This window comes from Megalobrama amblycephala, linkage group LG12 (assembly GCF_018812025.1).
Source record: "Megalobrama amblycephala isolate DHTTF-2021 linkage group LG12, ASM1881202v1, whole genome shotgun sequence".
Taxonomy (NCBI): domain Eukaryota; kingdom Metazoa; phylum Chordata; class Actinopteri; order Cypriniformes; family Xenocyprididae; genus Megalobrama; species Megalobrama amblycephala.
In genome coordinates this window covers 369739-394581 of record NC_063055.1, presented here as the reverse complement: position 1 = coordinate 394581, position 24843 = coordinate 369739, and the positions used below count along the sequence as shown (strand labels likewise).

Genomic DNA, 24843 nt, shown 5'->3' with positions numbered 1-24843 from the left:
TTTCATACTGTGACTTTAATCACAGAGAGAATCCACATATAGTTTACTCAGAATAGGTGCATGGGCAAAGGTAACATGATTCAATTACATATTTTTTCTCTAATGGTTGGTTCTTTATATATGCAATTCGGCAAACCCCTACTCTGTTACAAAGCAAAAGCAAAATTGGATTTCTTAAGTAAAATATACCTTTTCAGAAAGCTGTCTAGTACTCATTTCCTCTTTCGTTATTACACTTTCACCTTGCTGTTTGAGCAAATACAGCACTTTGATATAGATAACCCAAATGTCAGCTGTATACAAACTGTTTTGTCCTTTATTTACGGTAACTGTACATTTATGGGGAAAATTGTAGTATTTTGTTGTATTCATTCACATATAGATGTATACACATCCAAAAGATTAGTTTTTCACAGTTTTTGCTGCTGTTTTCATGAGAATTTTAAAGGGGACTGAGGCAAATTCATGAAAAGATCACAATTTTTTTAGGGGGGCTGGGTTTTTACCATTAAGTTGCCATGGCATGTGGTTTCTCAATTGTGTTGCACAATATTTCTTTTTAAACTCTGCCTATGGCAATTAAGAATATTAGCGACCAGCACAAATGTGCACTTCTTTTATTTTCACACACATCAGAGTCCTTCAAATTAGAATAAAGAAAGTGATTGTTAATGGTGAATGATCACATCTGTGTGGATCAGACTTTAATTTAGAATGTAAAACTATTTAAAGAAAACATGAATATGAAGGAATTATAGATTGTTGGTGCCACCATTCCTTGATAAAGATCACACAGTTATCATCACGAGTTAGATTGATAGACCACACCCCAATTCAACAGACAAAGCAGGAAATGAATTTCATATAAATTAAAAAAGCCACAGGTGTGAGAGCAGAGAGTCTTCTCATCTGAGCAGAATGTTCACGTACACAGTGTCTGTCACCACTGGCAACCAGGAGTTTGCTGGGACGATTGATTACGTTTACCTGACGCTGGTGGGCACGGAGGGACGCAGTGACCGGACTCTGCTGGACAAATCATTCTTTGATCGTTTTGCAAGAGGAGCGGTAAGACTTGTTTTTTTCCCCTCACAAATGCAGCACAATTTCAGCAGTTACATCATGTATTGAATGAAGGAAATAACATAAAAATTGTATAGGTTTTCACTATTTAAACATGCAGTTATTTCATGCATCATGATTATCAGACATATATTGTCACTCTCATTTCATTGTGGGTGTCATCAAACACTTTTGTTTCCTCACAAAAAGTGAGAAGTCACTGTCTCGATTACATTAAACATGACTGTTGATTAATTGTAACTTTATTCAGAGCAATTTATCCCCATCTGACAGATAATTGAATTTTAAATATGTTTGTTGAAAATATGTTTAATAAAAGAAAACATTATTTGGTAACGCTTTAGATTACAGCCTGGAAAGTACTGCGTGATTACAACATATTTACAGCGTAGCTTGGAGTAATTATAGTGTACCTATAAAGTAAGTAAGTGTAAGTGTAGGGGAACAATTATGTAAAGTTTGGGGGAATGAAGGGGTAACAACCAGGAAAATAACAAATTATTTATACTGTAAGTATTTTAGAACTAAGGGGTACTTACACTGTTATGATAGACAACAATCTTACGTTTGGGAGCAATTTAGTGAGAACATACACTGCACAACTTTTTGTAATAAAAGTGTACAAATATATAAAGGCTTTTTTAAAACTTACGGGGTAGGCTACATATCAGTGCAATTACACAGAATTTAGTTTATATTGCAAAAGTGCACTGATTGAGTTGTTTCAAGGAAAGTGAAACTACAATATTGCAATGTTTTAATACTGGGGAAGTATACTCTTGTTTCATGTTACAGGGTAATACAATAAAAACACATGTATACACACAATCTGATATCACTTGAAAACCTTTATTTGAAAATCAACTTCTTTCAAAACACTTCTTATCCGTTTCTCTTGCTTGGCTTCCTCCATCTACTTTTTCGTTCTTTAAATTCTGTATGTATTATAAGAAAATACAGTACACCCAGAAATGTTCACCATTTACTCATCTTTTATCCTCATGCCATCCGAGGTGTATATGACTTTCCCTCTTCAGATGAACACAAATAAAGTTTTTTAGAAAAATAAATAATCTCTGCTTTATAATGCAGTGAAAATTTGGGTGGTATTTTTGATTCATTGACAACAAGTGCAACATGTTCATCAACATTGTTGTTGATCCTGGAAAAACATTCCAATCACCCAGATTTGAGGGTCAAGTTTACAGTTTATGTCAAGTTCAGGGTTACAACCAGGGTTAGGTGCTTCAACGTCAGTGTTATTTACCCATCATTTCCATCTGATTTTAGGGATAAGTTATGGTTAGGGTTATTGTAACAAAGTTAAAGGTTCAGGGAAGGAGGAGGCACGAACCAGCGAAGTTCAACAATACATTAATCAGAAAATATATAAACAACAAAACAAAAATAAAGTTGCTGCTCCCCACGGACGACTGCCACTTAAAGTAAAACAAAACAACAACATAAAGTCCCAGGCCTGGTCCTCTCTCATCCTTCACTGCCATCACTCCTTCCTTACTCCTTAGCAATCGTGCCACCAGCCTCATTCCGTTCCCACGGCTCTCGGCCCCGCCCTGATTGCCACATACCCCCATCACCCCTCAAAGGCCAGGGCTACCCCCCAGGCCGCAGCAGTGAACTCCTCCATGATGCCTGGCCGTTTTGCTGGATACCCCTCAATGGACGGCCCCCAACTCCTCCGACACCTGGTGGACGGCAACGGCTTGTCCGGCTTCGGGCAGCCGGCTGCATGTCCCCCTTTCCCTGCTGCTCTCCATCATGGCAGACGGCAGCAGGCTCTGGCCTCAGGCAAATGGTGGTGACTCCTCTGCTCTCTCTAGGATGGGATTTGCCCCTCCAGAACCCAGGCGGAAGGCAGCAATTTGTCCATCCAGCATCCATGGCGGCAGACTCTGCCCAGCCATGCTCGATTTCCGACAGCGGCGAGGGCTCTTTGACAGCATGTTCCTCCTTCCTCCCAGGTTTCAGCACCAATATATCAAAGTTAAAGGCTCAGGGAAGAAGGATAGGGGAACCGGACAAACTAAAGTAAAGTGGTAGCCCCTCACACACGACTGCCGCATAAAACGTAATAAAACAACATAAAGTCCCAGGACTGGTCCTCTCTCATCCTTTACTGCCGTCATTCCTCCTTTTATCCTCCTGGAGCTCCTCCGTGAGACTCAAGTCTGGTGTTGCACACAGGTGATGCATTAGCAATCGCACCATTGGCTTCGCTCCGCTCCCATGGCTCTCGGCCCCGCCCTGCTTGGCCCAGTTATGTTTAAGGGTAGTCATAGGGTTAGGACAAAGTTTCAGACAGGAATGTTGTTCCAGGATCAACAAGATATGTTGATCCAGAAACATGTCTTACTTGGCAAAATCACTGTGACCCTTCCCCAAACCCTGTTTAATTTTCTGCACATAACCTGTGTGATTCAGTTATGTCTAACAGAAGCTATTGTTAAAGGTGGTATCCGTTGATGTCAGTGTGAAGGAGACCCTTGGAGACATTCTGCTGGTGAAACTTGAGAAAGAGAAATTCTTGTTCAATGATCAGTGGTACTGTAGATGCATCAGTGTGAAGATACCTTCTGGATATGAAATTGAATTCCCCTGTTATCGCTGGATAGCAAACAAACAGGAAGTGGTTCTTCGAGATGGCAAGGGTGAGTCCTACTCTCTTCACTATCCAGTACTGAAAGAAGCATGTCACAAATACTGTCGTGTGTGTGTGTGTGTGTGTGTGTGTGTGTGTGTGTGTGTGTGTGTTCTTTTAGCTCGATTGCCTCAGGATGAAAAAAACAGTTTGCTAAAAGAGCACAGGCGCATGGAACTGGAATCCAGACAACAACTGTTCAGGTTTGATGCAACAGTTACAATCCTGGAAAATATTCAATCATTTGGTGGTGTAAATGTTGTATTTATATTCCCCCAGATGATTCAGTTGGCAGTTTGTTTGTTTTAGAGTTTAAATTTATCCCTGAGATAGACGGGATTGAGACATTGCGTCATTACCTGATGCTATGGCGAAATCCCTTTCTCAGAAAAACTGAAGCCTAATAGAATCATGTCTGTGCAACTGCACAGACAAATCGTGTTTTAACCAAGCGGCAACCTCCCCCAGTCTCTCGTGAAGCCAATACGGAAGTGACTTAAACTGCGATTCATCGACTGGCCGCTAGGGACAGGCTCCAAAAGAGAGCAGAATCTCATTGAGTTCCATTTCAAATTGGCCAAGTTTACAGCAGAAAAAAACATGTTTACAAGTTGGTTCAAATTGTGGTTTTGGTCTATACTGCTAATTTTGTCCTTCATGACAACTGTGAGGGGGGTGAATTTTTTTCTAACTCATTCTTTTAAATTATATTAAGCCTTAAAGTTCTGCATAATTAAGGGCGTGGTCACTTGAGTGACAGGTAGATGCCGCTGCTGTCTGTAAGCCGTCACTTTACCTCAGCTAATTCCAGCCGCTGAATTTGGCATCTCAGCCGTATTTGTGCTCGATTATTTTATACAATTATAAAATATGGCTTGCTGCATAATATTCGAGACTGATGTGCATCTGTGTAGATGTGCATGCATGCGGAAGAAACAGAACACACGTTGTTGGATCGTGGCATTGGCTAAAAGTTTTGTTTGTGAGATTTACTACAATGACAATACCAGGAGGATATACAACTCCGACAGCACTGCTTGGATATTATAACTAAAACTGCTGCACTATTTTGAAAAAATATACTTTGGACACGGGCTCATTTGTTTTTTAGATACGATTGTATACAGTTTTACAACATAAACGCTGCTCAGATTGCATTATTTCTTGAAGAACGATGACAGAGAGCATTCAGAAGAAATGTTATGCAAACAATGGATAATATATCAATATTTCATGGACAAAAAGTACTGTTTTTTGTTTTGCAATGGACATTTATATTTTACCCAAGTGCCACAGATTGGATTCATCTCGCGATCTCTATTATAAAGGTATGAAGTCCCATTTTAATTTTCCATGTTGTTATTTGCACACCCAACACAAATTACTGGTGTTGGAGCATCTATATCTTTAAAAAAAAAAACACCGTAGATTGACAGTAAACCTTTAGAACTTTCTGATGATAAAACTTATCTTCATTAATAATTTAGATAGTATCTAGATAGATAGCTCCTTTGCTTGCTAACATGGTCACGTCGAGCTAGGCGGGCGTGGTTTCAGCCGCAGTCACATCAGCTCAAACCACCTCCCCGCCTCTTTGCCCATTTTCAGTTATCCGGGAGTGACGTGCGGTGACGCGCAGCTAAGATGGCCGCAGCCTCATTTACGCGTCAAAACTGCTGTTCAGAAATCTATGGGTGACGTCACGGACACTACGTCCATATTTTTTTACAGTCTATGTGTTAGGGAATGAACACAGAGAGAGGATCCAAGTACAAGTAAAACCGGATTTATTGACAGAATACGCTGTACAATAACTTCACTCCAAAAAGGACAGTAGTTGCAGTCACAAAGACGAGCTGACGCCGTGATGTGTAGAAACAGAGGAATCAGGTGGCGCAGGGCTGCAATGGGTATCAGAAGCCAAGGGATAATCCAACCCAGACGCGGACACAAGACGGAGATCCAGAACCCCAGGATAACAGGAGGTGAAACACAGAAACACGACAGCGGGACAGCCTGCAACGAACTGACAAAGACACCATGTAGACACACACATTAAATAGCAAACACTGAACAAGACACGGCTGGCAGCACATCACAATCAGACAGGTGGGTGACGCCCACACAATCACTCACTCAGTGCAACACACACCACAACCACACGAGGGCGAGTAAGTGAACCCATGAACCGTGACAGCACCCCCTCTCCTACGAGCGCCTACTGGCGCTCCCAGGAGAGCCTACCTGTTGACGATATTCATCAATAAGAGAGTGATCCAGGATGTCCCTGGCAGGAACCCAACTCCTCTTCTCCGGACCGTAACCTTCCCAGTCCACCAAGTACTGGAATCCGCGTCCCCTTCGCCTAGCGTCCAAAATACGACGGACCGAATAAGCAGGTTCCCCATCTACGAGTCGCGGCGGGGGAGGAACCGGGGCTGGCGGATTAATGTTAGAATGAAAAACGGGTTTAATTTTGGGAACGTGAAAGACGGAATGAATTCTGCTGTACGCTGGTGGTAATTTGAGGCGGACAGTCACCGGGCTAAGAATCTTGATGACCGTGAACGGGCCAATGAATTTGGGTGCTAATTTGTTACTCACGGAGCGGAGCGGAATGTTCTTGGCCACACTCTTTGACCAACAACGTATACGGGAGGCTTCAGCCGGTGGCGATCGGCCTGGGCCTTGGTGCGCGCCCCCACCTGAAGGAGAGTCTCTCGGGCTCTTCTCCACGTGTGACGACACCTCTGGACGAAGGCGTGAGCGGAGGGGACCGCGACTTCGGATTCCAGACTGGGAAAGGCAGGTGGCTGGTAACCTAGACTACACTGAAAAGGCGACAGGCCCGTAGCTGACACTGGTAATGAGTTGTGCGCGTACTCCACCCAAGGAAGCTGCTGACTCCAGGAGGAAAGATTCTGAGCAACCCGACATCGCAACGTTATCTCCAAGTCCTGGTTGGCTCTCTCAGCTTGCCCGTTCGTCTGGGGATGGAACCCAGATGACAAACTAACCGTCGCCCCCAGTAAACGACAAAACTCCTTCCAGAATTTGGAGGTAAATTGGGATCCCCTGTCAGAAACCACGTCTACCTGGAGGCCATGGATATGGAAGACGTGATTAATGACCGTAACCGCTGTCTCCTTGGCAGTGGGTAATTTGGGCAAGGGGATGAAATGCGCCGCCTTCGAGAACCGGTCCACTACGGTCAAAATCACCGTATTGCCCTGTGAAGGAGGGAGGCCTGTGACGAAATCTAGCGCTATGTGGGACCAGGGTCTTGAAGGGACAGACAGCGGCTGAAGGAGTCCCTCAGGGGGACGATTAGAAGTCTTACCACGAGAGCAGACAGAGCAAGCCAAAACAAAATTGTGAACATCGCGAGCCATGCAGGGCCACCAAAATCGTTGTTTGACCAAAAAATTGGTGCGACTAACCCCTGGATGACAAGCCAGATTTGAATCGTGGCCCCATCGGATAACGTCTGAACGCAACCCCTCTGCCACAAATAACCGACTCGGTGGGCACCCGGGCGGAGGCGTTACCCCTTCTAAGGCAGTGCGGACCTTCGACTCGACCTCCCATGTGAGTGAAGAGACAATGAGTCTCTCAGGAAGAATATACTCGGGAGTGGACGGGCGCTCGGAGCGATCAAAAACGCGAGAAAGTGCATCGGGCTTGATGTTTTTGGACCCGGGACGGTAAGATAGGGAAAAATCAAAACGACCGAAAAAAAGAGCCCACCGAGCCTGCCTAGAGTTAAGTCGTTTAGCGGATCTAATATACTCAAGGTTCTTATGATCAGTCCAGATGATGAAAGGTACCCCCGAACCCTCCAACCAGTGACGCCACTCTTCCAAAGCTAATTTGACCGCCAGCAGCTCCCTGTTACCAATGTCGTAATTACGTTCGGCAACAGTTAAACGATGTGAAAAAAATGCGCAAGCATCTTATCGTCCGCTGCGGAGCGCTGGGATAGAACTGCACCTACCCCCACCTCTGACGCATCAACCTCCACCACAAACTGTGTTGCACGTGTTCCTGGAGAGAAGAAGAAAAAATCAATATGTCGTCCAGGTAGACATATATGAACTGATCGACCATATCTCTCAACACGTCATTGACGAGTGCTTGGAAGACGGCGGGCGAGTTGGAAAGCCCGAACGGCATAACCAAGTATTCAAAGTGCCCTCTAGGGGTGTTAAAAGCCGTCTTCCATTCATCCCCCTCCCTGATGTGGACCAAATGATAAGCGTTGCGCAGGTCCAATTTCGTGAACAGAGACGCGCCCTGCAGCCGCTCAAAGGCAGAAGACATCAACGGCAAAGGATAAGTATTCTTTACCGTGATGTTGTTCAGTCCTCTGTAATCAATGCACGGCCACAGAGAGCCATCCTTCTTACCCACGGAAAAAAAACCTGCCCCCGCGGGAGATGAAGAAGGGCGGGTGATCCCAGCTGCCAGAGAATCAGAAATATATTTCTCCATGACCTCCCTTTCCAGATTAGAAAGTGAATATAACTTGCCTTTGGGCGGAGAAGACCCTGGAACTAAATCTATAGCACAATCATAGGGACGATGCGGAGGAAGAGAAGCAGCCCGGGACTTACTGAACACTTCCTTCAGGTCATGGTACTCCTGGGGCACATTTGACAGGTTCACCGACTCCTCCTGCAACACAGAACGAGACACAGACGAACAAGCAGACAACAAACAAGACGCATGACAGTGTTGGCTCCACTCCACCACGGATCCCTGGCCCCACTCAATCCTGGGCTTGTGCTTCACCAGCCACGGATGTCCCAGGATGATAGGATGGTGAACGGATCTGGAGAGGTAAAATGACAATAGTTCAGTGTGATTACCGGAAATTATGGCAGTGACGGGTTCCGTGGCGTGTGTGATGGTGGGTAGTTTCTGTCCGTTGAGGGCAACAACAGATATGGCGTGATCCAACGGGCAAATGGGAATGTGCAACCGAGTGGCCAGCTCAAAGTCCATTATGCTTCCCTCCGCGCCCGAGTCGACCAGGGCCTGGCAGGTGTGATGTCCGGATACCCATTGCAGTCTCACCGGGAGGAGCGTCACAGACGAGGATTTATCTATGGCTAGACCGCCCGACAGTAACCTCGGTCCTACTGCCGGACTTTGCCTTTTACCGGGCAGTCCTTAAGAAAGTGTCCAGCTCCACCACAGTACAGACAGAGTCCTTTCTCCTTCCGGAGTGTCCTCTCCTCCCGGGAGAGCCGAGCTCTCCCCACCTGCATGGGCTCGTGATCGAACAGGGGACCAACTGTGTGCTCACCACTGACCCCCGCAGCATCCAGTTCTTCGAGACGCGCCACAGGCTTCCTGCGTTCAGCGCGTTCGTGCAAACGGCCATCCACTCACAGCGCGAGCTCAATCAGTCCGTTAAGAGTGGGAGGTAAATCCAGTGAGTAGATCTCCTGCTGCACACGGTCGGCCAGCCCATGCAGGAACACATCCCACTGCGCCTCCTCGTTCCACTTACACTCCGCTGCCAGGGTGTGGAACTCAATGGAGTAGTCGGAAACAGGTCGAACTCCCTGCCGCAGGTCCGTGAGCTTGCGAGCAGCCTCCCGTCCCACCACCGAACGGTCGAACACTCGCCTCATCTCCTGCGACAGGGACTGGAACGAGGAGCAGCAAGGATGATCGTTCTCCCACACCGCCGTTCCCCATAACGCCGCTCGTCCCGTCAATAACGTCATCACTAACGCGACTTTAGACTCCTCAGAAGAGAATGTGTTAGGTTGCAGAGAGAAATAAATAGAGCATTTAGACAGAAAAGCTCTACAAGCATCAGGTTCTCCGCCATACCTCTCTGGTGCAGGAATACGAGGCTCTTGTGGCGTGCTGGTCGATGAGTGGGGAACGGGCGGTGGGGCTGGCGCAGTGGGAGATGAAAGATGTTGTACCTGGGTCGAGAGCTCGGCCACCTGCGCCACCAACGTTTGCACGGCGCGAGCAGTGGCAATCACCTGCTCGTCCTGCTGATCCATCTGTTGAGCGCTCTTGCTCAAATACTCCTGAAGATCCGACGACCTTGCTGGATCCATCTTGGTCAGTTCGTTCTGTCAGGGAATAAACACAGAGAGAGGATCCAAGTGCAAGTAAAACCGGATTTATTGACAGAATACGCTGTACAATAACTTCACTCCAAAAAGGACAGTAGTTGCAGTCACAAAGACGAGCTGACGCCGTGATGTGTAGAAACAGAGGAATCGGGTGGCGCAGGGCTGCAATGGGTATCAGAAGCCAAGGGATAATCCAACCCAGACGCGGGCACAAGACGGAGATCCAGAACCCCAGGATAACAGGAGGTGAAACACAGAAACACGACAGCGGGACAGCCTGCAACGAACTGACAAAGACACCATGTAGACACACACATTAAATAGCAAACACTGAACAAGACACGGCTGGCAGCACATCACAATCAGACAGGTGGGTGACGCCCACACAATCACTCACTCAGTGCAACACACACCACAACCACACGAGGGCGAGTAAGTGAACCCATGAACCGTGACACTATGGTTTTAACACACCCAAATGGGCAGGCCCATTAGCCTATATATGCTGCCGCTAAAGTGCCATTTCGGCAGAATCTTTTGACTGAGGAAGCAGGCAAGTGACTGCTATCAGTACAAGCATAATAACATAGCAAGTGTACGCAATGTCTTATTCCCGTCTATCTCAGGGAACCAAGGTTATGCTAGTGGATTGGCACCTGGTATAAGGAAAACTTTGCAGGTGATGCTAATCACCTGCGAACCTCACAAGGGAAGCCACCTGGAAATGCACTAGGTTCGGGACAACAGACGCCAGAGTCATCATAGTTAAAGGATTAGTTCACATTCAAATGAAAATTTCCTGATAATTTACTCACCCCCATGTCATCCAAGATGTTCATGTCTTTCTTTCTTCAGTGGAAAAGAAATGAAGGTTTTTTATGAAAACATTCCAGGATTTTTCTCCATATAGTGGACTTCAATGGAGCCCAAATGGTTGAAGGTCAAAATTACAGTTTACAGCGATCCCAGACGAAAAAAAAAAAAAAAAAGAGTCTTATCTAGGGAAACCATCGCTCATTTTCTAAAAAAAAAAACTTCTATAAGTTTTAACAATAAATGCGCATTTTGAACTAGCTCTCTTCTTCTCTATTAGAATTCCAGCAGTGTAGACACTGCTAAGTGTATTACTGCCCTCCACAGGTCAAAGTTTGAACTAATTGTTATATACTTGCACTAGCATATTGAATATGACAATTTAGCTCAAACTTTGACCTGTGGAGGGCAGTAATACACTTAGCAGCGTCTACACTGCTGGAATTCTAATAGAGAAGAAAAGAGCTATCTCAAGATGAGCATTTATGGTTAAAACTTATAAAATTTAAAAAAAAATTACAAAATGATAAAAAAATATATATATAGATATAGATAATATAGATAAAAAAAAATATTTACAAAATGAGTGATGGTTTCTCTAGATAAGACTCTTATTCCTCGTATGGGATTGCTGTAAACTGTAATTTTGACCTTCAACCATTTGGGCTCCATTGAAGTCCACTATATGGAGAAAAATCCTGGAATGTTTTCATCAAAAACCTTAATTTCTTTTCGACTGAAGAAAGAAAGACATGAACATCTTGGATGACATGGAGGAGAGTAAATTATCAGGAAATTTTCATTTGAAAGTGAACTAATCCTTTAAGCATTGCCGTCCAGGAGGCATGATGTCCATAAACAGACTTGGTGGCATTAAACACGCCATAGTCTTGCCCTCAAACATACAGGATCCACCTCTGAAGTGTGGGGACATCCAGGTTATAGAATTTGGCAAATATCTGGCAGATGTCCCAAATAGACATCCCACTCGACCAAGCCCAGGAGGAGCCCATTCCCCTGGTGGAGTGGACCTTCACTCCAATAGGACATTGCAGGCCTAATGATGTCCAGGCCAGCACAAATCACATCCAATATCCAACAGGACAGTTTCTTCTTCGTAACTGGCAGCACTTTTGTGTGGCCTCTGAAGCACTCAAAGGCTGCTCCGATATACGCTCAATATACTGAACCAGACATAGCAAGAGTCAGGAAGAGCTAACAGGAGAGCACCTTAGGCACAAAACCATGCTTTAGCTTAAAGATGACCTTACAGTCATTTGGCACAAACTCAAGGCAGGATGATCTAATAGAAAGCACCTGCAGGTCACCAACTCACTAGCGCCAGCAATATGGCAGTTTTAAGTGAGAATGTCTATAATAGTCAATCCACTCTGGGACATCATGTCCGCACCCTGGTTAAGCCTGCCCGGCACGTGTACTGCTCTCGCTGATCGGAGGTTGTACTGTGCCAGTTTGTTCAGAGGGTGTGACCTCAGTCCTCCACAGTCACGTTGTCCGACCGGAGCAGGATGTGGTGGCCTCTCAGGTCTGGCAGAAAGAATTGAGTGCTAAGTGTACCACCATCATATCCAGACATTTGATTTGCCACCGGAACCACGAATCTGATCAGGTGTCGAACACCGGCCTGCCATTGCACAGGGTGCCCCAACCCGTGTTGGAGGCATCCATCGTGACCACTTTCCTTCTTAAGACTAGCCCCAAATCCACTGGTTCAATTTGGGGGGTGCTCCAAGGTGCCAGAGCCTTGATGCAGCTGTGGGTCACCCTGATGTTTAAGTGTCCCGTTCGCGAAGCACGTAATCAAAAGGGAGCTTTGTGTATAATATAGTACACCTAATATAATTCTCGGCCCAATAACGGAAAGATTAACATTGCCTTTTCTTGAAGGTGGAAGGAGTGGCACCCTGGTTTCCCCATGAACATAGATGCCGATTCAAGCAATGAACTTCCTCTGGACATTCAGTTTGAACTTGATAAATCTGTGGACTTCGATTTGAATTTCCTTACAGCGTAGGTTACACAGTTTGTGTTCATCTCTATATATATCCCTATAACAAATTTGATTATTACTGATTTCCTGTGACACTGTTTGACCATGAAATATCTTAAAATAAAAGGAGAAACTAGTGAATCTGCACTGAAAATCTGATTAAGAGCATTCAGCTGTATTTTTCTGGCTGTGATCTTCCCTTCAGGATTGAGAATCTTGGTCTTAACAAACTAATGAGCTTGTTCCAGTCCTCTTGGACCGATATTGCAGATTTTGGAAAAATATTTGTGAATATCAAGAACCACGTGTCAGGTTTGTTTCTTCCTTGTTTTAATTCTACTTCTTCTGCTTCTCTAATATAAAATTGAGCTGTCCACTGACTGAGTATAAATTTATTGTGGGAATGCAATAGGGGTGTAACGGTGCACAGAAATGATGGTTCGGTACATGCCTCGGTTTTGAAGTCACGATTCGGTACAGCAGAGTGAGAAAACTTTTTTTTATTAAACAGTTTTACTGAACAAACTGTATCTCTGTCTTTGAATTCATTCAATTATAATTACATTTTTCTTAAGTATAAAAAAATATATCTCTGCTAATGCTGTAAACTATATAGGGAGCCCTTACTTGCAAATTACTATATTAAAGGTTACAATTAATAAACTGACCACTGAATTTAACAGTTCAAACTGTTAAATTCAGTGGTCCCACTTTATATTAAGTGGCCTTAATTACTATGTACTTACATCAAAAAATAAGTACAATGTACTTATTGGGTTAATATTGAATTGCAAAACACTTTTGCTGCTATTGAGGTGGATACGGGTAAGGTTAGGGAAAGCTTTGGTGGTATGGGTAGGTTTAAAGGTAGGGGTAAGGTGTAAGGGATGGGTCAACAGTGTAATTATAAATTACAGAAATTAATTACATATGTAATTACATGCAGGTGTTTTTAAAATATAAGTACAATGTAAAAACATGTATGTACACAATAAGTGCATTGTATCAAATGATTAATTTAAATGTAAGTACATTGTAGGCCACTTAATATAAAGTGTGACCAATTCAGTTGCTATTTATTTTTAGATATAATCATCAATACTCAAATAATAAACATAACAAATTTGTATGTAATCATGTACATTTCACATGACGGATTTATTTAAACATATATTAAATAATTAAGACATCACTAACAGGTTAATTAAAATATAATTAATATAGTGCATATATTTAGCGAAACTAACAAACTGTGGACACAGAATGGCATTTCTGAGGTAAATGTAATACTACATGACATTGTTTACAAGCTGTTTTATTGACGTCTTTCCATGGTTGAAACACTGATTACACGCGATTACACAAGATATGATACGTTTCAGTAAGTTGTACTATATCTTTCAGCATACCTTCAGATGTTCATTCATGTTTTTTCTGTAACTAGTAATGAAGAGGACGAGATGATCTCGTTCACTCACATTCCATGCTGCCAACAAAGCGCCTGTTACAAAGAGCATCAAAATAGCATTTATTGTTTGAATTTCATGATAAAATCAACAGAATTTGAAAGATGACACTTTGTTTCTCATCAAAAGTAACAAAACACAGAGCTTATTATTGGTGCTGGTTAAAAGTGGTCAGTCCACAAGCATTACCGCTTGCACCCCCTTCTGGATTGGAGTGTGGATCGCCTGTGACCGACTGTATTCATCTAACTGCATGAACTGAACCGTGATGTCTTTGCCATATGTTTCGGGACAAATACATGTACCGTTACATCCCTAGTACCTCTAAACTCACTGGCAGCTGACTTTATTATTCCCTTTGACAGATTATGTGATGCAAAACTGGAATAAGGACTCCATGTTTGGCTATCAGTTCTTAAACGGCTCCAATCCTATGATGATCCGTAAGTGCATGAAACTTCCAGACAAGTTTGCAGTCACACAGGAGATGGTGAAGGGTTCCCTGGATAGAGGTCTCACACTACAGGAAGAATTAAAGGTCAGAAGAAAATAACAGTTACAACACACAAACAAATATAATAATAATAATACAGACATAAAATCAATAATATAAATAAACAATAATATAAAACTTGGGTCCATCCTGGCCCCACGCCAAATAACAACCAATTTAAAAAAATTCACCTCCAGATTTTGAGGGAGATCATTATTAAATGTGACCACGGTCTCCAAAAACATGCTTGTAGCCAGCCAGGCACATTTACAAGTCTGATTTGTCTTGGCAGTTTAAGAATTCAAATGATTTTAAACCATTCAATCACGATAAGATGCAAAAGAGAACTCAATCCTGTACTCGAGCGCTGTTTTCACACACATACACCCAAAGTGTGCACACAGAAAGCAGCATAATTGAAGCTTCTTGAGAACAGGGGTGATGTGGTCACAGAAACAGGAGTGAGTGATCAGGAGCATCCTCTTTGGATGTGCCATAAAGAATGCTGTTGCAGTGGTCAATTATGGACGTGAATAAATAAAGATGAATGAAATGAAATGAAATTTCTCCAGTGTCACTCTATGACTCCAACACTAAATACCCCTCTATTACAGGCAGGAAACATCTACATCGCAGACTATGCGATTCTGGAGGGAGTGCATGCCAATGCCACAGACCCGAATACCCAGCAGTATTTGGCTGCTCCCTTCTGCCTGCTGTACAAGAACAGCCAGAATGAAATTGTGCCGATTGCTATTCAGGTGCCTGTAGAAATAGTAATTTAGTAAAATATTACTTAAAAACAAAAAGTTAGTGCTTGGAGGTTTTACCAAAAATGTTGTTTTGGTTTATTTTGATATCTAAAACAGCTCAGTCGTCAGGCCACTGCTGGGGAGGGGAACACTGTCTTTCTCCCAAGCGATAATCAGTACGACTGGATGCTAGCCAAGATGTGGGTGAAATCCTCCGACTTTAACTTCCACCAGCTGGTCATACACATTCTCAGGACACATCTGACATCTGAAGTCTTTGCCATAGCCATGTACAGACAACTCGCTGCAGTCCATCCAGTATACAAGGTAGCTTTCACTGCTATGAGATTTAATGTAGTTATTCAGATTCAGGGCTACACTTGACTGAGAATGCAGAAGAAAAGAAAGCGGTTTGGTGGATATTGAGTGTAGATGAAGGGCTGCAGGATCCTGTCCTTCCAGGATCCAACTGTGGTTTTTGTGCCCTTGATTAACAAAACTGACAAAGTATCTCAAAGTATAAAAAAGGGTTTGACAAGAAACTCACATTTACCCTTTTCAGAGTTACTTCTAAATTCTGATTGGACGAAGCGGTTATAAAATGACTGTAAATGCAGCTTTCTGTAAAGAGCTAATAGTTTGTTTTGTGGTGAAAAAACTGTTTATTCTTCTTCTTATAATTGTTAATAATTTTAAGTACTTATTGTATACTTATATATCATGTTGCTGATGCTATAAAAGCAAAAAGGCATTTAAGGAAGGGAGTTACAGTGATTTTACCACATACGGCTAAGGGAGTTTTGGTACCTGTGGTACAAACACAGAAATGCGTGGCTTATTACGTTAATGAAGATCATTGTCTTGCAGTCATTGCAGCCTTTATTTTCTCCTCACAGTTACTGATACCTCATGTCCGTTTCACCGTTGCCATCAACACTGCGGGTCGTGAAAAACTCATCTGTGAATCTGGGCTCTTTGATAAGGTATCTTTGTCCCTGAATAAACAGTACCTTGTAAGGAACCACAACTTTTCTCTTCATATTTATCTCTGATATCTAACTTTGAGGTCTGAAAATGCATACAGTCTTAACCCATCTTTATGACTTGTCATCTAGCTCAGTGGTTCCCAAACCTCTACAAAATGTAGTCTGAGACTCAAAGATTCACTTGTGTTTCAAAGGCTAACAGCACTGGTGGAATTGCAATCGTGGAAGTGATTCAAAAGGCCATGAAGACTTTAACCTATAAGTCCCTGTGCTTGCCTGAGGCCATGAAGGCTCGAGGAGTGGAAGATCTGCCCAACTACTACTACAGAGACGATGGCATGATGGTCTGGGAGGCAGTGAAAAGGTAGCACAAAAATGTACAGATGTTCAAATGCTAATGGTGCAAAGAATGATTTAAGCTGGTACGATTTTGGCCACAATTTGGCCATCTGAGACAAATTTTGTGAATCCTAAAAGATTGCTCTAGGCCAAAATCTGAAGTCTTTGATCACTAGTTTATGTTCGCCAACAGCCGATTAATGACCGTCAAATTTTGGCAGTATCAGAAGTTGAGGCACAGTCCTGCAATGTGGCTTCTCCAACAACAGTCGAATCAACCGGATGACGAAATTAGCAAGACAACAACAAACTACCACTTGCACCACATTTCAATCATGCATGTAAACGCAGCTCACATCGCTAAATGTGTCTCGGATCGATGATGAAACTTCAGAACGAGTTTTCTCGCGTATGACCATTTTTGACTGCCGTACAGTTTGACATGAATAACAATGGAGATCCTACAGTGTGACATGGCTTACAGTGGAGATTTATTTTTGAATTTGCTGATACATCATTTAACTTGATCTTCCTCCAGTTTTGTTTCTGATGTGGTGAAGATCTACTATGGCAGTGATGAGAAAGTTCAGGAAGACAAGGAGATTCAAGCATTTGTTAAGGATGTTTGCGTTGGTATGAAGAATGGTCCCAAGAGTTGTGGTGAGTACAAGATCATTTTACTAAAACGTAAGTGTGTTCATGTATGTGCAAGCATGTATGTAAGTGTGAACGTGTTAACAGCTGAGTAGGTCCCCGGTTCAAATCCCGGACGAGCCCCCGATTCTCACATGCATCCCCAGTCTATGGAACAATATGTTGTACACCAAAAACAAGATAAACACACAACAGTAGCACACTCGCTAATGTCTAGGACAGGATAAAACCGCCTCAGCAGCTTGGGGACAAAAAGGCCTCCATAAACTTTCCAATCAGAGGAAACAAGCAGTAGATGGTAACTAGTAGGGGTGTGACAGGACACAAGATCGGGTTCACGAGAGCGAGACAAGATTTTTACACAGTATTTTTAATAAATCCGCAATGACAAAATTCATGACTGGAAAAATAGTCTGCAGGTGCATTTTGAAACGTTTTAACTAATCATTTTGCAATGAATGTCATTTCAGTTCTAATTTTGGAGTATGAATTATCATATGCATTGAAAGACAACAATATACAAGCACTGGGAAAGGTTTTACCACAAACTCAATTGACTGGCTTCTCTCCTGTATGATTTCACAAGAGCTTCCAGAACTTCTGTTCAGAACTTTTGGCTCTGTATGACCTCCTTAATTGAACTCTTCTCCAGAATTGAACATAGAAATAAAAACAGTATAAAGATCAAAAATAAATAAGTTTTTTCTTAGTCTTAAGTGCAAACAATAACTTCAACCATGATCAAAGTACTTTCTCAACATTCAAGGTGCCAACAGAGAGCTAAGAGGTGGTTACAACTACACATCCCATCCTAAGATAGGTTTGATAATGGGAGACAGGCTATTGCACGTAGCCTAATTTGTGCGCATCAGGGAGCTCGCGTTTTACTTTCGCTTTCGAATTTGCATGTACTCTGTGTTTAGGGAGCGGCTTCATATTTATCTCTGATATCTCTGGTGACTTTGAGGTCTGAAAATGCAGACTGTTTAGGGAGTGGCTTCAGCACTTATAGAATGCATGTACTGAGCATGCATTCTATAAGATAAGACATTTATCAGATGTTTAGGCTCTGTTGTACAACGAATCCTCTGCCATGGTCTTGTCAGTCGTCTCTCCTTACTCTCATCACATAATCAGTGAACTGTGATTCCTGCTGCACTGCATGCGACTCTGCAGCTCGTGCTGGATAAGACGTTTATAATAGTTTACAATTGATTGTTATCCAACTGAATTAAATGGTTTTTATTTCTATAAAAAAGCAAAATGACAGTGGACGCAGCGCTGCGGTGGGTAACGTAATGTAATGCAAACATTGCGGTAAAGTAATTCACCCTTCGCCAGGAATTTGATTGACAGTGTAACACTAGAGACAAGCGTTGAGAGAACCCAATTGCAGTTTTATTTACAAGGTCCAAACATGATCAAACATAAACCTGGCTTAACATGGCTTGGCTAAACAATAAACAAGAACATAATCTTACCCACAGTGGTACAGGGACAACACTAGACCAGCGACTGAAACAGCATTCCTTCTGATGTTCATTCATGTTTATTTGGTGCTATAACTGGTAGTAAAGAGGAAGAGACGATCTGTTCACGAACCGCTTGAACTGAGGCGCTACAGTGATCTGTCACCACACGTATAAAGAGAGACAAAACGTCCTGGGATGTAACAAGTGTTTGTATGCTTTCATATGCATTGTGTTTACATCACTCTTAAATGCACACACAATGTAAACACGTAGCCAATGTTCACAGAGTTTCCGGATTCCCTGAAAACTCAGGATCAGTTGGTCGAGCTCCTGACTGTTGTGATTTTCACAGCTTCAGCACAACACGCTGCAGTCAACTTTGGACAGGTGAGTTTACACACTCTTTTAAGGATGTATATAGACTATGTATGGGCTGATATCTGCGCGTCTGTCCTGTGTTTCAGTATGACTGGTACGCCTGGGTCCCAAACAGCCCTTCCACCATGCGGAAGCCCCCTCCTGCACAGAAGGGCCAGGTGGATATGAAGTACATCATGGAGAGTCTGCCGGACCGCGGACGTTCCTGTTGGCATCTCGGAGCAGTTTGGGCCCTCAGTCGGTTCCAGGACAAAGAGGTTTGATGACCGATTCTACAGAACTAGTTTTCCTACAAATTCTTTGCTAAGTTGTTTTGATTTGATTTGTGCATATCTTCTCCAGCTGTTTTTAGGAGACTATCCAGATAAGTACTTCACTGAACAACCGGTCATGAAAGCCATCGAGACTTTCCGCAAGAAATTAGCTGAAGTGACCAACATCATCAAGAGCCGAAATGAAAATCTGAAACTGCCCTATTGCTATCTGTCTCCGGACCAAATCCCCAACAGTGTGGCCATCTGAGAGTTTGCAAACCCTGTTTGCAGCTATTTTAGCCAGTTTATAGAGAAAAGGCAGAGAAAAACTTAACTGGCCTATTTCACAACATGACACAATCAACAAAATAATTGCTGTAGTAACTGTAAGGATTTTAGTGCAAATGCTAATCTGGATGAAAATAATACAAAGTTACATATATCAAGAAGTTAATGTCTACACAAAATAAAAATAATAATGATAATAATTGTGCAAGTATTCAATTTACATGACTTATTTCCTTTCTGTTGTCATTTAATCTTATGATTGTGGGGACTGTGTGTTTGTTTTAAAGGTTTTTAACATCACAGGATGAAGTTGTCTTGTTTTTTCATTGCTTGTGCTTTGGTATATTAACGCTTGCTGAAATTGTACTGGTCAGATGAAACATGCACAACTAAGATTATTCAATAAACCAAATCATTTTCACCATCACTTCATCGCCAGATATAATTTATATCCACCTACAAAATTAATTTCAAGTATTTAGACAGAAACCTGTTGATTTAATGGTTTTGAGGATTATGAAAAAAATAAATTCAGTCTGTCCAAACTTCACAATATGTTGTAATTACCACTTCTCTCCACTAAGTGTCGCGCTTGCGCAGGAAAATGTGTCTTCAGTGCGTCATAACAGAGCGACAGACGAGTTACAAAACATCAAAAACACTCTGAACTTCAACCCAACCTATGAAATCAATAAACAGTTTTTCTGGTGAGTAATTGTATTTTTTTCTGGCAATTTTAATAAATGATAAATGCATAAATACTATTGTTGTAATGCGGAGGAATGCCTGTCATAAAATATAACAATAATATACAATCATAGTTTATGGTGTCATTGGTAAAATTAGGTGTCATTACTGCTGATCATTCTTTAAAAAAGACGAAAATATCTTCAAATGAAAAATAATGACATGAGCTAGTCTTCATCATGAACTGTGAAATACAGAAAAATGTGGATAGAAGTACTATTTAAATATATTTCCATTATCTAATGTTGATCTAGTTTCAATATCTAGTTCATATTCCCAAATAAATGTGAAATAAAAAAGACAGAGGAAAATATATATAGTCTATAGAATTATGTCACCAATTATTGTGACAAAATCCATTTCTAATGTGGAAATGTATTGCTAATCAAGACTGATATGAATATGTTTATGTTCGTGGGAAGGTACAATAAAGAAAAGGTATTATTTCAAATTAAAAAGAATGTTGATGTGGAACTACTTCCATCCCAGTGAACGTTCTCAGAACGTTCTTCCAGTAACATTAATAGAACGTTCATTCAGAGTTATCTTTAATCATGTTCTCAAAACATGAGCACAAAAACATTATTTATGGGTCAAAGACATTTACAATAGAAATTTACAAAAGTGATTTTATGTACACAAAGCTACGGAAGAGGATTAGGGCCAAGCAATAATAAAAAAATAAAACCATCTCGAGATTAAAAAAAAAACTCGTTAAATTTCAAGAAAAAAGTCGAGATTATGTTGAGAATAAACATTACGAGAAAAAAGTCATTTGATTATGAGAACAAATTCATTAAATTATGAGAAAAAAAGTCATTTAATTTCGAGAAAAAAAGTCGAGATAAAATGTTGAGAATAAAGTCATTAAATTATGAGAAAAAAGTCGTTAAATTATGAGAACAAATTCGGAATAACGAGTAATAAAAGTCTACTAATACTCTAATGAGAGACAGAAAGTTATTTAGTTAGTATTTTTCTGACCCAATTGACACATATTTGTTCTCGTTTTTAAGAACAAACTCACCTCATTTTGTTTTTTCATTAAACAGGACTTAATATCTTCAGTCATTTCTCTTCTCCAGTAAATGAATCTTGATTTAAGAATGTTTAGATATTTGTGCTGGAAAACAAGACCATGGAAGCTTGTTTCCACCATGAAATAAATAAAAAATGTACTTGCAACTTTTTTTCTTGAAATTGTGAGATATAAAGTCAGAATTGCGAGTTGTAAAGTCAGAATTGCGTGATATAAAGTCAGAATTGTGAGATATAAAGTCAGAATTGCGAGATATAAAGTCAGAATTGCGTGATATAAAGTCAGAATTGTGAGATATAAAGTCAGAATTGCGTGATATAAAGTCAGAATTGCGAGATATAAAGTCAGAATTGCGAGATATAAAGTCAGAATTGTGAGATATAAAGTCAGAATTGCGAGATATAAAGTCAGAATTGTGAGATATAAAGTCAGAATTGCGAGATATAAAGTCAGAATTGTGAGATATAAAGTCAGAATTGCGAGATATAAAGTCAGAATTGCGAGATATATATTCAGATAGACAAAACTGATATTATTGTATAATATAGTAAAATAAACAGTAGGCAAACTTGTATTTAACAAACATTTCCATGGTTGACAGCTACTTACAGTTTATTGAATGTTAAGACATTTATTAAAAAATGAGCTAATGCGAGAAACACTGTGAATGCGTAACTATTGCTCTTTCTCATACTGAGGGTTAGTGATGTGAACTAACCATCCAGCATCCGTATATATAAATATAGTTTAAGTGTAAATAACATGCAGTTCTTTTCACAGGGGATGTGAACAGCAGAACTTCATTGAAATACACACTCGGTGTTTTCACGAAGGTCGGCGACTCTGGACAGTCGGAGCTGCTGCTGTCGTCCACATGCTGAACTGTCGGTCTGACCGGAGCATCCAGATCGGACAGATCCACAGGGAAATCCTGTGCACAGACATCATGAATGTATCTGAATGTAACGCAGGAAAACTGATCGATGACGGGATGAGCTGAAACGGTCTTACCGTGGGCAGAGACGCCGGATGAGCTCCCAGAATCTTCTGACTGTTTCCAAGACTCTTCTCCTGCAGTCGGGACACATTCATTCATCAGAAACTATACGATTCAGCTGAACTGAAATAAACGTGTGTGACTGAAGAACTTACAACCAGATGAGGGCACACGGACATCAAAACTTTGAAAGTCGTGTCTCGAGACAGAAACGACACAAACACATGCTGTGAAAATCACAATAACAGCGATTAGTAAAACAGACACGATCACAAGCCGATTCACAGGAAAACCAAATTACTTTTACCCGCTCGTGTGCTGTAGAAATCACCAGTGCGTTTGGCACCAAGATGGCCGTCTTCGTTTTCTTGATGACAGTCACTGAAGACACTGGAATCGCAATCTGAAGGAAAAATAAACACTGAAGACTGGAGTAATGATGCTGAAAAATCAGCTTTGATCACAGGAATAAATTACATTTTACTATATATTCACATAGAAAACAGCTGTTTTAAATTGTAATAATATTTTGTGATTTTTACTGTATTTTTGATCAAATAGATTCAGCTTTGATCACAGGAATAAATTACATTTTACTATATATTCACATAGAAAACAGCTGTTTTAAATTGTAATAATATTTTGTGATTTTTACAGTATTTTTGATCAAATAAATTCAGCTTTGATCACAGGAATAAATTACATTTTACTATATATTCACATAGAAAACAGCTGATTTACATTGGAATAATATTTCACTGTTTTTACTCTACTTTTGATCAAAAAATACAGCTGGTGAGCAGAAGAGACTCTTTCAAAACATTAAATATCTTACAGAGCCCAAACTTGTGTAGGTTCAGGTTTTACCTTTGTGTCTTTTCCAAACACTTTTGAATGGAAACAAATCCAGTTGTCGGACACAAACAGCCTCCCCTGGTACAGTATGTCCTTCTTGAGGGCGCAGGTGTAACCTGTCACACGGACGCAGGGATACACAAATCAAAGTGTGTTCATTAAAAGTGAAATAATTATTGGCAAATATCAAACTGAGTGTAAGCCCTAGTGGGAAAAAAAAGTATACTTTATTTATTTTAAATATAAAAATATAAAAAAATATATATTTTAGAAAAATATACTTTAAGTGTAAGTTTAGTTTATTTTTAAAAGTGTATTTATTTGCACTTTATAAAAATATATTTGAGGTATATTTTAACAGTGTGCTGAAAATGATCATTGTAACAATGCACTGAAAGTATATTTAAAAAATACATTATTTAATATCCTGAAGTTGTAGTGTATCTAAAGTTAAATTTGAGTATATTTTATAAGTTTACTTATTCATCCTTGGAATTCATTATATTACTTGTGCTATTTATTTCAGTATGAATGCATTACAAGCCCATTTAGTATATGCAGTGTAGCCTATACAATTTCCAAATATGTGTAAATGTTTATTAAGTTTACACTGGCAGAATCATTTTACAATCGTACACACAAATCTATATTAAACAACACACCAGCAGCACAAGTAATGCGAAAAAATATGTCGAGTGGTTAAACTTATCGGAATTCAAATGTCTCTTCAACTTGGTCTGTGACCAATCAGATTTTGTTGCTCACTGCCTTCAGCCAATCAGAGCTGCTGACGTCACGGTCCTCCTCTGAATCCCCTCGCTCAGGTGAAGTATATTGTCGCAATGTATAATTTATTTAATAAAACACTGAAAGCGCAATACATCGCTCAATCTTGGGGATTCTGACCAGTTCAATCAAGTGACATCGCAGCCTGACCGTGATGGCGACGACAACCGGCTAATCTAATGGCCTACGCGATCCTGAAAGAACCGGAGAAAAGTGCTGCTATTGGGAGGTGAGTTGTAGTCTACCAGTTAACAAACTTTATTTTATTTTCTTTAACAAACGGAGAGCGATATTTCGGCTTGATATCTCCTTTTTGAGTTTGTGTGTGGTGGTTTATGGCACATGTTTGTATGCAGCACCAAAACATTCATATGATTGGTCAAATCGGCCCGTATTCTGTACAATATTAATTCATAAAGTGTTTTATGCTTGACTATGTACCGAAAACAACATCGACATGCCATTCTGATACAGTTCCCTGCTGCTAATCCTCATTTACTGTTCAAAAATATTATTGGTTCAATGTAGGATTTAGACAGACTATTGTAAACGTGAATAAAAAGTTGAACATGCTGTCTGACCTTATATCTCGTGTATGTTCTGTTAACAGATGCTGCTCTTCACGAGTCTCTGCGGTCACTGCCTCTGTGTAAGCGGCTGTTACGCCTGA

General features: G+C 41.1%; 1 protein-coding gene and 1 long non-coding RNA gene across 2 annotated transcripts; one reads left to right on the top strand and one right to left on the bottom strand.

Moving 5' to 3' along the window:
• The first annotated feature begins 867 nt into the window (after positions 1 to 867).
• Positions 868 to 22715, top strand: LOC125279782 (polyunsaturated fatty acid 5-lipoxygenase-like). The gene is made up of 15 exons (XM_048209793.1): positions 868 to 1068; positions 3554 to 3752; positions 3864 to 3945; positions 12565 to 12687; positions 12873 to 12979; positions 14499 to 14671; positions 15241 to 15387; positions 15496 to 15705; positions 16275 to 16361; positions 16559 to 16728; positions 17242 to 17363; positions 19116 to 19216; positions 19294 to 19464; positions 19550 to 20456; positions 22316 to 22715. The coding sequence occupies exons 1-14, from the start codon at positions 919 to 921 to the stop codon at positions 19727 to 19729; spliced, it is 2022 nt and encodes a 673-aa protein (XP_048065750.1). The 5' UTR covers positions 868 to 918; the 3' UTR covers positions 19730 to 20456; positions 22316 to 22715.
• Positions 22465 to 24843, bottom strand: LOC125279784. The gene is made up of 5 exons (XR_007187451.1): positions 24755 to 24843; positions 23400 to 23503; positions 22840 to 22935; positions 22688 to 22759; positions 22465 to 22606 (listed from the first exon to the last, which is right to left on the bottom strand). It is a non-coding gene; the product is annotated as an uncharacterized LOC125279784 (long non-coding RNA).